The 15,602-nt window shown below is 43.1% G+C and overlaps 1 protein-coding gene across 1 annotated transcript in view; it reads left to right on the top strand.

Moving 5' to 3' along the window:
• Nucleotides 1–15,602, top strand: part of sspo (SCO-spondin) — an 80,691-nt gene that overhangs the window by 39,163 nt on the left and 25,926 nt on the right. Inside the window, exons 71-100 of the mRNA XM_079361640.1 lie at nt 236–372; nt 480–574; nt 680–729; nt 1,092–1,262; nt 1,758–1,928; nt 2,028–2,107; nt 2,196–2,365; nt 2,480–2,526; nt 2,714–2,914; nt 3,232–3,402; nt 3,952–4,152; nt 4,256–4,367; nt 4,454–4,674; nt 4,810–4,962; nt 5,043–5,209; nt 5,387–5,532; nt 5,741–5,961; nt 6,427–6,462; nt 7,518–7,682; nt 8,588–8,800; nt 9,682–9,849; nt 10,112–10,246; nt 11,263–11,500; nt 11,628–11,780; nt 11,913–11,959; nt 12,129–12,299; nt 12,475–12,651; nt 13,475–13,630; nt 13,739–13,863; nt 14,990–15,129. Coding sequence (XP_079217766.1) covers nt 236–372; nt 480–574; nt 680–729; nt 1,092–1,262; nt 1,758–1,928; nt 2,028–2,107; nt 2,196–2,365; nt 2,480–2,526; nt 2,714–2,914; nt 3,232–3,402; nt 3,952–4,152; nt 4,256–4,367; nt 4,454–4,674; nt 4,810–4,962; nt 5,043–5,209; nt 5,387–5,532; nt 5,741–5,961; nt 6,427–6,462; nt 7,518–7,682; nt 8,588–8,800; nt 9,682–9,849; nt 10,112–10,246; nt 11,263–11,500; nt 11,628–11,780; nt 11,913–11,959; nt 12,129–12,299; nt 12,475–12,651; nt 13,475–13,630; nt 13,739–13,863; nt 14,990–15,129 — 4,438 coding nt within the window. The remainder of the gene's footprint in view (nt 1–235; nt 373–479; nt 575–679; nt 730–1,091; nt 1,263–1,757; nt 1,929–2,027; nt 2,108–2,195; nt 2,366–2,479; nt 2,527–2,713; nt 2,915–3,231; nt 3,403–3,951; nt 4,153–4,255; nt 4,368–4,453; nt 4,675–4,809; nt 4,963–5,042; nt 5,210–5,386; nt 5,533–5,740; nt 5,962–6,426; nt 6,463–7,517; nt 7,683–8,587; nt 8,801–9,681; nt 9,850–10,111; nt 10,247–11,262; nt 11,501–11,627; nt 11,781–11,912; nt 11,960–12,128; nt 12,300–12,474; nt 12,652–13,474; nt 13,631–13,738; nt 13,864–14,989; nt 15,130–15,602) is intronic.

The following is a 15,602-nucleotide window of genomic DNA, read 5'->3' as shown; positions in this document are numbered from 1 at the left end:
GGCTGATTCATCATGGGGTAACATTACTTTTTAACTATTACCACATGCGTTGCCAGTATATGTTATTACAGTGAATCAAGGGGCTTTTGACATCTTAGTGTTGGACATGTTTGTCCAAATGAACCACATCAGATAGAAATAGTATTTTCTCTGTTTTCTTTTATATTTTGATTTGATTGAACAGACAGAGTGAACATTTCCCTCTGCTTGGACACGTTTTCCGATCTTTTTTCAGGAGATGGTCGAGCATGTCCTACTGGTCAGGAGTGGAAGCACTGTGTGAGGGGGTCAGTGTCGTGCACAGACCTCACAATGGAGATCAGCAGGAACTGCACCCCTGGCTGCCAGTGTCCACAAGGGACAGTCCAACAGGTGGGTGTGCCGGAGAAACAAAAAAATATAAACAAAAAAATATAAACAAAAAGATATACTCAGACAGAGATTGAAGCCATAACGTTGATGGTGCTCCATATTTACAGGATGGTGTGTGTGTGCGGGAGTCTGACTGTCGCTGTGATGTGGGTGGAGAGCAGTATAGACCAGGAGATACTGTCCCCACAGACTGCAACAACTGGTAAGTGACGCACCAATCAGTTTATCTCTGTTGGACAAATGTCAATGTTCATAACTGAAGAAGAGATCAAACGAAAGGTTGACTTGGGTTTGATTTTAATTTCAGTACATGTGAAGCAGGGAGACTGCTCAACTGCTCTCGAGTGAGCTGCAACGGTAAGAACAAGTCTTTAAATGGATCTTACATAAAGCCACTTGTGTGTTTATCTTTGCTTTCTTGTCTCAACTGTCACTCATTCAACTGCTGTGTGCATAAAAGAAACCGTTCAGCCCAATAGTCAAATACAAATATGATGTAAAAAAAACCCAGTGATATTACAAATCCCAACAAATTAAAAAAACACATTGAACAACAATAATAAAAATATACATATTTGTATTGTCATTAATAATATTGGTAAGCTGTGATTTACATTGGCTTTTGTGAAGAAAATGAATGACATATTTCATGTAATTTGTCTTACATTTTATTTTTCTGTTCCACCACACACACACAAACACACACACACGCTGTCTAGTTGATGGCCATTGGTCGGCGTGGACTCCATGGGGTCAGTGTTCAGTGTCGTGTGGAACCGGTCTCCAGTCCCGGTACCGGTTCTGTTCCAACCCGCAGCGCTCAGGCAGCGGCCTGCCGTGTGTGGGCGCTCACAGAGAGGATCAAGTCTGCATCAACACTTCATGTGACCGTGAGTTTTTTTCATTTATATTTGTAATTTGTTTTGCGTAATTTCCATTTTTTAAATGTTTTAGTTTGCACTCGTCTTGTGCTTCATCACAGTTAATCACAGGCGTTTTGATGAATTGATGAATAATACTGCTAAAAAACAGTTAACATGAGAAATAAGGCCAACATTTTGAGTATATTGAGTATATATAAAATAGAATTTTAAAAAATTCAAGTATAAAAAATGATAAAAAAACATGAATTTACAAAGGGTGCATGAAAGACATTATATTTACATGACCTGACGGTGACCCTCCGGTTCCCAACCCAAATCCCTGCAGACTGAGCTACTGCCACTGTTATTTTTTTCTAATATCAATTCATGGGCCGTTACTTTATTGACCAGCTACTAATGAAATAAAAAAAATAGTTATACAGTTTATGGGCTCATCTTTGTTTTTTGTGCAGTTGCTCTTATTCTTATATTACTTCATCTTGACGTTCTGGCTTTTTCCAGGAGATGGAGGCTGGAGTCAGTGGAGGAACTGGACGGACTGCACCAAGTCGTGTGGCGGGGGGGTTAAAAGCAGGAGGAGGGAGTGTGACAGTCCCAGTCCAGAAGGGGAGGGGAACTACTGTGAGGGGCTGGGAACTGAGGTTATAGCCTGTAACACTGCCCACTGTCCAGGTACACCTATAGACTGTGTTCAGGCTCAGACTGTTTAAAACGCTGTCACAGTTCCACATCAGTGCTTTTACTTTCTTTATATTGTGTGTTTGATTCCAGTGGCTCCATGCTCGCAGGTCCCAGGCACAGTGTTCAGTAGCTGTGGTCCCTCCTGCCCTCGCTCCTGTGAAGACCTGGCTGTGAGTATCACACTGGGCAGTGGTTTTAGAAGAACTTTAAAACCAAGAACTTAGACGCCATGAAGGAAATGTTCTTTCTGTCCTTCAGCACTGTGAGTGGCAATGTGAGCCAGGGTGCTACTGTACAGAGGGAAAGGTCCTGTCTGCTAACGGGACAGTCTGTGTGGAGAGGGAAGACTGCGCCTGCCTGGATCTTAGTACTGGACACATACTTGAGCCAGGGGAGACCATGGTGGCCCCTGATGGATGTAACAACTGGTAACAACAGTATAAATACATGCATCACATTCTGCACTTGCATGTACACATGTCATTTGAAAGAAAAGAAACAAGAGAGTAAGATAATTCAGTTGGTATATTGCCTCTTTCTAGCACCTGTGAGGGAGGGAGGCTCAACTGCTCAAGAAACCCCTGTCCAGGTGAGTCAGAGCGACTCTTTAAAAAAGCAACGCAGCAGGGGGATATTTATTTATTTGGGCTTCTGTACAATCTCTAACTCTTTGAAAATAGTTTTAAGTTCAAACAGAACATGATAATCACTAAAAATCTGCACGGGTGAATGATGGCTCGACATTGTCACAAATTCTTCCTCGTGTGTGTTTCCAGTGTCTGGTGGCTGGTGTGAGTGGTCCGAGTGGACCCCCTGCTCCAGGACCTGTGGGGCAGAGTCAGTTTCTCGTTACAGGAGCTGTGGCTGTCCGGAGCCCAAGGCTGGTGGAGCGGCCTGCTCTGGAGAACAGGAGAAGCACAACGGGGTGGGAGTTCAAATCCAGAGACAGCCCTGCCCTGTCATCACCTTCTGTCCAGGTAACGGACCGTCAGTCATTATCGCTGTCCGTTAATCCTTACCACAGAATCCCCAATAAAATTAACACACACAAAGCCTTTTGCAATAATAGATAAATGCCAAGTAGTAAATATTTTAAACAGATTTTTTAAAATGTTTTTTTAAAATAATAAAACGTCATTTTCTAAATATGTTCTATTTCTCACCCCTATTTTAATGACATTTTTGCTTATTTTCTCTGCAGGTACAAATAAAGAATATGTTCTTGTAATTTCCTTCCACACTATCAAATCCTAACTCTCTCACTAAATTGTTCTGTTTACTCATTTTTCTGCAGTCCATGGTTCGTGGAGCCCATGGTCAGTGTGGTCAGAGTGTGATGGGTGTGCCGGAGCGTCCACTCGCACCAGACAGTGTAACAGTCCTCCTGCCAGGTTTGGTGGTCTGCCCTGTCTTGGGGAGAGCAAGCAGAGGCGGGGTTGCCATGACAACATGACTGTCTGCGCAGGTTTGTGTAATTATGTTGATTATGGTTTTGTGTGCAAAGCAGTCATGGAAATGGGGGGAATATGTGAAAATTTAACTTAAGTGATTAAGTTTAAAAATCATCAAGAAAGGCTTAATAAGATTTATTTGTATTGTTTTCATTTTCTCTTTCTTCAAGTGTTCCAGGGACCAACATTTCCTTTTGGTAGAGTTTGGTACAACGCGATTATTGATTTAAAAAAAAACAAAAAAAAAACATGACAACCTCTTACACAGCTGGAATGTACCCCCCCCCCCCCCCCCCCCCCCATTAACAACAAAAACAATGTCAACAACAATCATACATTACAGCAATGCTTTTCATTAACTCACACACAGTCAAGAAGCATTCTCATTCCAGCTTTAAAACTGTAGCTCCTCATTCGTTTAGGGTAAAAATCTGCTTGAGCACTTGGAGAATACAAATGTTGCTCCATTTATTATTTTAAATGAAGAAAAATTCTTTTCAAGCACATTCAACCATAAATCCTTTTTTCCCCGCTCTGTGTGTTCTACCTGCTGGGTTTGGCAGACTGCGCCGGCAGCCAGGAGGAATGGCCTTGTGGGAAGTCCTGTCCGCGGTCTTGTTCAGATCTCCATGGTGACACAGAGTGTTTGGACTCCCCCGGGTGCCAAAAGACCTGCGGTTGTCCGGGTGACATGGTTCTGCAGGATGGAGTGTGTGTGACCAGGGAGGAGTGTCGCTGCAAATACCACAATACCTCTTCGACTGGTGAGAGCCGTAATCTGTTCGTGAGAACATGGCATACTGAGATGATGCCATCGTACGGTGGATGGCGTTTGGTTTAATCAACACATTTTTGTCTCTGAAATAGAAATGACACTCAATGGGCTTGATTCCACAAATGCATCATGGGTATGGCCCGGTGGATCTGATTGGCAGTTTGCATATCCAGGAGACAGCATCATCAGTGACTGCAAAAACTGGTACAGCACCCCCGATCAGTCTGATGGTCACAATATAAAGATACATACAGAAATGTATCAAATATTTTGTGCCCTTCTTATTTCAGTTCATGCGAGGCTGGCGTTCTGCAGTGCCACTCTGTCCCTGGTTGCCATGTCGATGGTGGCTGGAGCCAATGGGGGGCCTGGACTGAGTGCTCACTTCCTTGTGGAGGTGGAACAAAGTTCAGGAGACGACACTGTAATAACCCGACTCCTCAGAGCGGTGGGAGAGGCTGTTTGGGAGTCGCAGAACAACAGAAAGACTGCAACATACATCTTTGTACAGGTATCGGACCAAAAACAAACCCAACTCAGAATCATCGTCACCTTTCCTGAAATCTAAGAGTTGGAAAACAAGTTGCTTCCATCCCTTTTTATCATTTAAAAAAAGGATTTTTGCTGTTGTCTTTTTCCGGTGCAGAATCTAAGGGTCCGTGGCTTCCCTGGTCCAAGTGGTCCGTGTGTTCGGTCAGCTGTGGAGGAGGACAGCAGTCGCGCTCTCGTGTGTGCGGCTCTCAACCCTGCAGCGGCCTCAGCCGCCAGAGTAAGACCTGCAACACCCAGGTCTGCCTCGGTGAGTCCTCCTTTTCCTGTCTATTGTTTAGCAGTGTCTTAAACCCGTGTCTCCATACTGACATCATAGTGTTGTTGCAGAAGTGGGCTGCCCTCCTGGCAGGTTGTACAGGGAGTGTGAACGAGGTGAAGGCTGTCCTTTCAGCTGCGCTCAGGTCAGCGGCAGAGAGGGATGCTACTCTGATGGCTGTGAGGAAGGCTGTCACTGCCCCCCCAACACCTACCAACATCAAGCAGCATGTGTGCAGGTGCCTCCATCATCATCTGAGCAACTCAAGTTTCCTGGTGTCATGCATTTCAGGACTGCCGACCTTACGTGCCGGATAAAAACGTCTGCTAAATAAATTGTTGAATTGTAACGCAAGCTACGTGCAAGAAGAAAATGTTCATATTAAAAGTGTCTTTTTTACAATGTGTTGTTTCAGGAGTGTCCATGTCTGGTGGACAAAGAGTTTCTGGCTTCTCTGCAAAGTGTTTCCATCACACATATCTCATCTCTGCTCCTCCATAACATCTCTGAGGGAGTGGAACTTCAGCCTGGAGACACTGTGGTCCATGACTGTAGCACCTGGTGAGCATCAATCACCAGATAGGATTTGACATTAGACACCACTTTTAAACAATTGTTTGAAATAATTCCCTATTGGTGCATCAGGAATGTAAGATTTCTCTGCAAACAATCGAAACTTCATCATCTTCATCCCATTATTGGAATTGCTTTCATAGTCAAACTCTAAACTCCACTAGTAATAAGTCTCCCCCCCTTCTGCTTCCTGCAGCGGCTGTGAGCATGGCAGGTGGAACTGTTCCTTGGAGTATTGCCCGGTCGATGGAGGTTTGTCACCCTGGGGCTCCTGGAGTTCGTGCTCCCTTTCCTGTGGAGGTCTTGGACTGAAGACACGCTTCAGGGGCTGCACACAGCCTGCACCTGCCCATGGAGGGAGAGACTGCCAGGGGGCCCGGCAGGAAACTACCTACTGCCAGGCACCGGACTGCCCAGGTGCAGGAACCAGTTCAGGCAGCTCTACACTTAAAGGATGTGTTGAAGAATGGGGGGGAATATTACTCTGAAAATAACCAGCAGTCACAGTGGATACAATTGGTTTTGTAATGTAAAAATGAATGTGTATACATTGATTTAAATCAGCCGGCTGTGGTCTTTCAGCTAAAGGACTTCTATCCCCAGCTCCAGAAAAACACTGAACCCAGAGTTACGCTCACTGTGTTGTCGGCAGCGTATGAATGAGGGCCTCTTTTTTTATAGCAGTCTCTGTCATCAGTGTGTAAATGGTTCGGTGTGACATGCGGTATAAAAGCACTTTGAGAGGACTAGAAAAAGCACCCCACAATTTACCAATTATCATTTAAAAAAAAAAACATTGCATGTAATAATAAAGGGGACTTCTGTTTCTTCCATACTAAATGGTTGAGCTTGAACTGTCATATTTTTCCCATTTGTTTGCAGTTATTGTCGGTCCTACAGATGAAACAACTTTACCAGGTAATGTTTCTTCACAGCCAGACTTGTCATCTACTGTTTTTACTAAACTGTCTCACTTCATTCTTTCCCACTAACGTTCTTATTAAATGCAAACATTTTTTTCCCCCATAACATGCAGCCGACACAACACATAGTGATGAAGAGCGTTCCATCCTCCTCTGTATTCTCTCTACCACAGATAACAGAGGACCATGCCCTCTCCCAGTCTCCTGTCTGTAGAGTGACGATCTGTGTGTGCAGCGCTCTCACACAAACAGAACCAAATAGACGAACCAATGTGCTAGGAATACAGCTACAAACCCCACTAACTGTTAAAACAAGAAGTGTTCAGCTCTTCAGATACATCACTCCACAGAAGTGTTGCTTCCCCACTAGATGTCACCATAGACATGAAGTGCATCACTGAACACAGATCATTGACAGTAGATAACAGTCCTCCATGACGCGGACATAAGGTGTAAGGTTGTCCCTCATAATCAAGTGGGACATAACTTGACAGCTCAGCCCTCCATTGAGGCAGCGTTGGTGGGGACGGGTCCTTCCAATTAACAGCATTAGATTTTAGCATCAGTGAAAGCAAGATGACAGGAATTCCTTTCGGTAACAGTCTCCAAAGTTAAAGCTCCAAAGTAGAGAGAAAGCCCTAGATTGAATTCATGATCATTGAGATCATCAAATTCAATTTCTCCCAGAAGGGATTCAGTTTACAGTAAGACCACAGCATGTGAATGTAGGACCCCCTCTCTGTATTTTCCTCCTATCATTCATAAAATATTTGTAAAGTGGGACGCCAAGAGGGACAAGTGAGAAAAGAGAATTCTCATGTTACATTTTCATTTTAGAACAGGTGAAGGCTGTTTTTTTTAAAAATGTTTTCCCAGTGTCAGTTACTATAACTTACTAAATACTTGTCATCGAAAGACAAAGGTTGGTAAAGAAGTGTTTTATTTTCATTTGCCTCTGACAGCTTGTGTCTGGATTCTTGACCTTCATGTGTATGAAAGATTTAAAATGATTTCTATATATTTCCTGATTTTTGCTTCTGTGTTCTGCAGATGAAGATGCTGGTTTCTCTCCGTGGTCACTGTGGAGTCCCTGCACTAAGACATGCACTGATGCTCGGAGCCCAGCCATGAAGTCCCGCCATCGACAGTGTGACAAACCTCCCTGCTCTGGAAGCTCTCACCAAGAGAAGGCCTGTAACCTCCCCCAGTGCCCAGGTACAACCTCTTGTCTCTCCCCCTCTCATCATTAGAGTTCTTATGTTCAGAAACAGAGGAAATATGTAGTGTGTGTGTGTGTGTGTGTGTGTGTGTGTGTGTGTGTGTGTGTGTGTGTGTGTGTGTGTGTGTGTGTGTGTGTGTGTGTGTGTGTGTGTGTGTGTGTGTGTGTGTGTGTGTGTGTGTGTGTGTGTGTGTGTGTGTGTGTGTGTGTGTGTGTGTGTGTGTGTGTAAACATGAAGTGAGCAAATCTCCACACTAACTGAGCTTTAAAACACGGCTTTGCTTTGGTGTTTGGGATTATTTGTGTTGAGGTTTGGTTTGTTATGTTCCCTCATGCTTATCGCAGAGAAGACAGAACAGATTTTTTAAATGTGGAAGTCGACATTTTATTCAAACATGAAAAAGATCAGTATGAGCGCGCTGTAGTGTTTGGGAATATGAGCAAGTTTTATTCGTACCCAAGATGTTAATGTCCAAATCTAAACCGGAGATAGGCAGCTTTCCGCCTTCATCCCAAGTCTCAGTTCCATCAAAGGGGTTGATTAAAAAAGTTTGCACAAACAAACATATCTGGAATGTAGAAACAATTATTATACCGTGTGTGTGTGTGTGTGTGTGTGTGTGTGTGTGTGTGTGTGTGTGTGTGTGGGAACATTATGAAATGCAGAGAGACAATGTTGGTTATGATTTGTATTTTCATTTGAATGTTACAGATGTTCTTCTGCCTTCAAACAAACTTGATAAACTGTCATTAAATTGAGCTGGGTTGAAAAGTAGCTCTGAATTGGCAGCATTACTGTGATGATAACAAGTCGTCGTAAGACAGAAAAGGAGAAAGATGTCAGCAACAAATCCAATGCTTTAAAAACTACATCCAGGAGTCTTTTGTCTTATGTTCCCAGATGGAGCTGAAGTGTGTGTGGGAGGTGACTGTGCACAGAAAAACTGTTCCTGGACAGAATGGGGCGAGTGGAACTCCTGTTCGCGGTCTTGTGGAGTGGGTCAGCAGCAGAGGATCCGGACCTTCCTCAGCCCGGGGACCAACGGCTCCTGGTGTGAAGACATCCTGGGAGGAAACCAGGAGCATCGCTTCTGTAACATCAAGCCCTGCAGAGGCAAGCTGGCTGATCAGATGGTTGAGTTGGCCTGCAGTTTTGAAAAAAACATTTTGGAACATGTAGGGTCTGTGAAGCCTCAGTGTTTCACTTTCCTCTCAGGAGTCGTCATTGTGTTGGGATGTTAAACTATATTTTTAAAATTCTTCTTAAGATGACAAAATGATTTGTCAGCAATAAAACTAGACATGGTGTTGATATTTTAGAGGAACAATGAAAAGCACTTAACAATAGAACAACTAACTTCAATCTTCTTCTTCTTTCATATTCTTTCTGTCATGGTTCGTAATGAAGAGTAAGTTCTTTGTAACTTAAGGCCAATTTCATCGTGTGTAGTGCTCCATACAAGCACATTACATTTAATCACAGGATCTTATGTATGGTCTTGTCTTCAAAGGGCTGGATCGAGTAACACTGAAGGAGCTTCCTTGATGCCCTGATTACAGACAATGCAAAGGGAGAATTCAGACCGTTGGAGTTTGAAAAGAAGGCCAGGGGTCAATTTTAGAGAAAAGGTTGAACAAACTCTCAGTCGAACCCTGAGCTCTGACTTGATTTACCCTCAGGGGGGAAAGTCTGAGTTTTCGGCTCCAGAACAGATGATATGTTAAATCAAGTCTGAGTAGATTCACTCTGTGTTCAGTGCTTGCACCATGACGATAAAAAGCCAATATTGATTGAGCCCCGATACTACGATTCATAAATATCTATATAAATATTTTTATCTATATCAATCAGAACTCTAAATATCTAAAAATTGAGGATAGATCTACCAAAGAAATTGGCTGACATATCGATATCTCCATTTTTCCTCACCCAAATATGGGTGTGTGTGTTCATATACATGTAAGAGGTCCATGTTTGTGTGTCTCTTGCTGCAGTGGATGGAGGTTGGTCTCGTTGGAGTCCCTGGTCCCGCTGTGATAAGCGCTGTGGTGGCGGGCGCTCCATACGCACACGCACCTGCTCCAGCCCTCCCCCAAAGAACGGAGGGAAGAAGTGCAAAGGAGAGAAGAACCAGGTCAAACCCTGTAACACCAAACCCTGCGGTGAGACACCCCCAACAGTTTTGACCCAGCGGACAGTTCATCCTTTGCTAACATTAATGGTCATTTAACTCAAATGTATAATTCTCCTGTTGGATGCATGAGCTCCTTCTGATTTTGATATGTCAGTTTTTTTTTGTTTTTTTTTTAAGCGAGTCTTTGCGTTTAAAGATTCAATGCAGCCTGCAATCAGCATTCTTGGTGAGGCACTTTATGCCTGCAGCATCATGAGAAAATTCCTGACCTTCTGTTTGTGTTTTGTCAGACGAGAAAGGCTGCCCGCTGGGCCAGGAGTTCGTTTTGTGTGCCAACGAGTGCCCACAGCGCTGCTCAGACCTCCAGCAGGGAATCGAGTGCCAAGGAAACACTGAATGTCAGCCCGGCTGTCGCTGCCCTAAAGGCACTGATGCTAATATCAGTTTATGAACAGATAAGCCTGTGTGTGTGTCTGTGTGTGTGTGTGTGTGTGTGTGTGTGTGTGTGTCTGTGTGTGTGTGTCTGTCTGTGTGTGTGTCTGTCTGTCTGTGTCTCTGAATACGCAAAATTGCCCAAAGTTAGTCGTGACTTTTGATACCACGATGGCGTTGTAACATTGTCTTTTAGGGTTAGCTCAACTTAACAACAAAAAAGTATTCATTGTTATGTAAATGTGAAGGAGCTTTTTTTTTTAGGTCATCCAACTCTTGCACATCAACACCGACAACAACTTAGGTGAAATAAATGTAGCTTGCTTATCAATCGAAATATCGAGCAGACAAATCTCCTGATTCCTCGCACTTCCTCCATCATTAGAGCTCAAGTGCAGCAATCTCCACTACAACTAGGGCTGCAGCTTTTAGACATTAAGCTGATAAAAATGCCCTGTGATTATTTTTATTACTTTCACACACACGTTTATCATACCATTTTGCATCAGGAGAAGAATTGGAACAATGTGTCATGCCAGGACATTTGAATTCATCGACAGCAGCCCGAGGATGTGCGAAGGATCCTACTGCGTTTACTAAAACGTCTTCAAGGGAATTTTAGGGTTTAAACATCTCAACACATATCTGCAGTGCGTCAAAATGACCCCCTGCCTTTTTACTTTACTAATGAAGACGCAATCTTGAGAAATCGTCTTGAGGTGTCAAATTTTCTCCCCTCCAATTTGTGCGAAGGAAACTATTTATCTCAAAATCTGGTCAAATGAAAGAAAAACCCTGTTAAAGCTTTTTAGACCTTACAGTGTTTTTGTGGACCAGGAGCCTGTTGTTTTTGAGTTATCTTTGGAGTGTGGTTGCCTGTGAGTTGGTGCGACTCTTAATCTGCTGCACCAGTGTATGTCATAATGTCTGATGAAAGCCTTACATTATATCTGCTCATCAAGGTAGTACAGTGTTAAAATAACTCTTCTATTTGTGTTTGTGTGTCCAGGTCAATTGCAACAGGGCGGAGTGTGTGTGCAGCTTTGGCAGTGTGACTGTGTGGACTCACTGGGGCAGATTTGGGCGGCTGGCAGTTGGCACCAGGTGGACTGTAACAACTGCAGCTGCTCTGATGGACAGCTCCTCTGCACCAATCAAAGCTGCCAGCCTTCCTGTGTTTGGAGCTCCTGGTCCAGCTGGGCGTCCTGCAGTGTTTCTTGTGGGCAGGGCCAAAGAACCAGATACAGGTGTGCAAAAAAGACACTCACAAATCTAGTTTATGAATGCAGAGTTGTTTTCTATTATTGTATGCTTGTTAAGTCTTCAGTCCTGTTAAGGGTGTTTATTTGAAATATTCTGTCCTGTGTGTCTCAGGTCGCTGGTCCCAGAGAGTGAAGGATCAGAATGCCATTTTGAGGAAGTCCAGCATAAATCCTGCGACCCAGGACTTTGCCCACCTCTCTGTCTCCATGACAACCAGGAGCTTCATGTGGGAGACACCTGGCTGCAGGGCGAGTGTAAACAATGGTGAGATGCATGCAAAAAATATACTGAATCAATAATACTGAATCTGCTGCTGGAAGGTCGAGAACTTTGATTCAAAGTTGTACTTAAAAAGACTGCATTTCAAATACGGTCTTCATTTGTTTTGCCTCCTAGCACATGCACTCCAGAGGGAGATTACTGCCAGGTCATTGACTGCAGAGGTGGGTCAATGTCTTTAATTTTAAAGACACATTACAAAGTGAGCTGTGATAGAGACGACAGTCCGGGGAAAATCTTCTGTTCTGTGATTTCACAACTTATTCCCGTTGTTGTTCGGTTGCCTTCAAAGTAGAATTATTGATTGCTTTAATCTTGTGTCTTTTTTGCCAGTGGATGGCGGTTGGACCCCGTGGTCAGTATGGTCTGACTGCTCAGTGACATGTGGTCAGGGCACACAGGTGCGAACCCACGCCTGTATCAATCCTCCTCCACGGAACAATGGCTCTCAGTGCAGCGGGCCAGAGAGAGAAACACAGCACTGTCACACCCGTCCCTGTCTAGGTTTGTGAAGAAAGGCCTCTTTATATTCATATATATGTTCCTCTATAATAATTTAAAGTGCTAATATTACAACACATACATGTATATAATGTATGTGTAATCTTAGTCGAAAAACATCAGCACATCAGGATCATATAGTGATTATCTCTGATCATATTGAACCTTTCATCTACAGATGACCTATGTCCTTGGTCGCCATGGTCACCGTGTTCTCGGAGCTGTGGCGCGGGTGCTGTGTCACGCCGCAGGTTGTGTGTGTGTGAGGAGGCAGGCGATGCAGCGTGTCCCTCTGAGATCGAGGCCGAGAGGAACAGAGAGGAGACCCAGCTGTGTTACAAACAGCCCTGTCCAGGTGTGTACACACAGAACCTGGCAATAAGCCTGGTAATATTTATCTTAACCTCTTTTATTTTTAGAAAAGAGCAGCCTGTTTGTTCTTTGCTTGTTTTGAGTAGTTTGGGATTTATTTATTTACTTATTTTTTGCGAAAAGCTTCACCTGGCAAAACAAAACTTTCATCTCGGGTAGACAGCTGTGGTTCAACTTTGTCTATTGTGATGAAGTCGGTAACTTACGAAGGTCTTCTTTTAAAGTCGAATCCCCAAGACGGGATCAGCCCAGGGTTAAGTTGAGCCCATCACATATAATCATTTAGATTATTTACAGCATAAATCCATAATAACAGTATACATACCACAAACCTCACCTGGGTTTTTTAATGTTTTTTCATGTTGCTCCCTGTGGTGTTAAGGATGCTGTAACTGTTCTCAGTAAATGTCTATGAGCTTAAGTGAAGAGTGTGAGGAGTGCAAAAGTAGTTCTCATTGGTTAAAAAAAAAAGTGAATGAAAAGTAAAAGTAAACTCTTCCTCAGCTAAATTCAGCTTTTGATTATTGCAACGATTGATCTGATACCATTGGTGTTTTTGTTGTTATTAGAATTGTATTACCTTTGTGTTCGTCTTTGCTTTGACTCTGATTTTGTAGTTGGTGCTGTTTAGACTGATTAATAGTGATTGTACAAATGGGAAATGTAATGTTCTCCAAGTTATTGCAAGGAAAAGCTCAGGGTCTCGTGAGTACAAGTTCAAGTGGTGCTTCATAAATTACAGAGTAAGTGCCATGATGTGTTTGTTGCTTGCAGCAGCAGAATAATTGATTTGTTTGCTCCTGCAGGCTGTCCCATGTCTCAGTGGAGTGTTTGGTCTAAGTGTTCCTGTGAGTCTCAGAAGCAGCAGCGCTACCGTGTAGCCCTCTCGCCGGCCACCAGGGGGCAACAGTGCACTCCTGTTGAAACACAAAGCAGGACATGCAGTCTGGGTCAATGTGACAGTAAGTAAACCACCATTCAGAAGAAAAAAAAAACAACAACTTGTAAATCATGTGGAATTTATTTTAAACATGATATTCCGAACTTAATATTCGTCTCTGTTTTTTTAGATTGTGAAGCCCCGTTTGTGTTCTCAGCATGCGGTGCACCCTGTGAGAAACAGTGTGCACTGCAGGGCGATCGAGATCAATGTTCAGGTGTCAAGGAGTGCACACCTGGCTGCTACTGCCCCCAGGTAAATATGTTATGAGCCTTACTCTGTTTTATAGGATGTAAAGGATAAATCAACAATCACACCCACAATTCTATTCACAAAAAAATTTAAAGATAATAAAAAAAAGATCAAACTGTATCATCCTCATCATATCCAAAGCTTGTCTACAGACAGCTATCATATCCACTGTGGGATGTGTCTTGTGACCATGATAGACCTGATTGTGATTGCCGTGCAAACACCAGATGTTACAACAAAGACTATAATAAAAGGAAGACATAAAACAATCTAAATTAGACTAAGCACCTGTTCATATTGACTTGGGTCATTTCCAAATTTAGCTTTTTTTATTGGGGGTGTATTTACAGAGAGAATCACTCCAACAATTCCCTGCCTGCCTCGACGTCATCTTCTGTTATTGTTATAATGGAAAGCCCCCTGGTGGTGGAATTTATAAACTGTGTGGTTCACCAAACCTGAAAATAAAGAAAAAATGTGTTTACTTGAGATCAGAGTTTTAAAACAGTGAAAAAAAAAAAAAAAAAAAAAAAGAAGAAGGTAAGAACGAAATGCAAGCTCTGTGCGTGCTAACTTGTGTTTCTAGCCAGTAGCATTTCAACAGTACATTATGCACCAGAACAAAAAATATACGAGCATGAATTTCAACAGTGAAATGTGTTGTTAATGCATCACTTTGACTTTTGGTGTAATGGCAGTTTTATCTTATTTGACCCAGTTTGGAAGTTTTCAGCTTAGATTTATTGCAAAAACCTGAACAGACCTCTTTAATCGATGGACGCTCATACAGCTGTCGGGGAGAGGGATGACATTTTAAATACCAAGCAGCTCCCCAGTTACAAGAAAACTTTCATCCAACAAGCTTCATTGACTTTTATGTCCTATTGAATACTTTCACATGCTGCAAATGATCTCTTATTGCTCACACAGCGGAAGTGAAACATTATTATAACTGACACTTGCACATATAATCATAATTTACTGGAATCTGGAACATTTATCACCAAGTCATCCCATCCCCCTGCCAGTCCAATATTCACTCTTATGAACTCTGATTATGTTTTCATGCACTCCTTCCACAAAATCTGCCTCGCATTTTTTTTTAAATGACTCCTCGTCTACGCCCCAGGGTCTGCTGCAGCTAAATGGAACCTGTGTTCCTCCAGAGCAGTGTGGCTGTGTCCACCTTCAGGACCAGGCATCAGGACAGCCACCCACACCTGTGACCATCCCACAGGGGGGCACTGTCACCGTCGGCTGCAGTACTTGGTAGGGCTGTGTCTACTCAAAAAACTGTCAGTTTTATCAGTTCAGTTTTCCCATATGCCCTTTTGAACCTGATGGAAGACATGAGGTTTAAAAAGACGGAGTCACTATCAACAAAAGAGCGGAGAACATCATACTGACGAACAGAAAAAAGAATGCAGCCATTTAATTACATACACAGCTCATAGCAGTCGTATACATGCACTCTATGCATCGTGAATCAGGACCATCACCTCCCTCCTCCTATTGGCTCGAGGTGAATTCTCCGCAGATTATCCTGCTGCGTTCTCACATGAGCTCACTCAGACTTGCCGAGGATGAAACATTTGGCTGTTTGCATGCACTCATACAGCTCCTCCTGAAAATATTAGTTGTTTTTCTGGAGTTTTCTGCAAGTGTGAAAGACCTAAATATGTTGTTTTAATATTTTTAACTGTCATCATATAAAGAACACACAACCATACGTGGACAGCTGA

The sequence above is a fragment of the Symphodus melops genome, assembly GCF_947650265.1.
Source record: "Symphodus melops genome assembly, chromosome: 14".
In the NCBI taxonomy this organism is placed as follows: domain Eukaryota; kingdom Metazoa; phylum Chordata; class Actinopteri; order Labriformes; family Labridae; genus Symphodus; species Symphodus melops.
The sequence above is the reverse complement of the archived record's forward strand: the minus strand, read 5'-3'. Positions and strand labels throughout refer to the sequence as shown.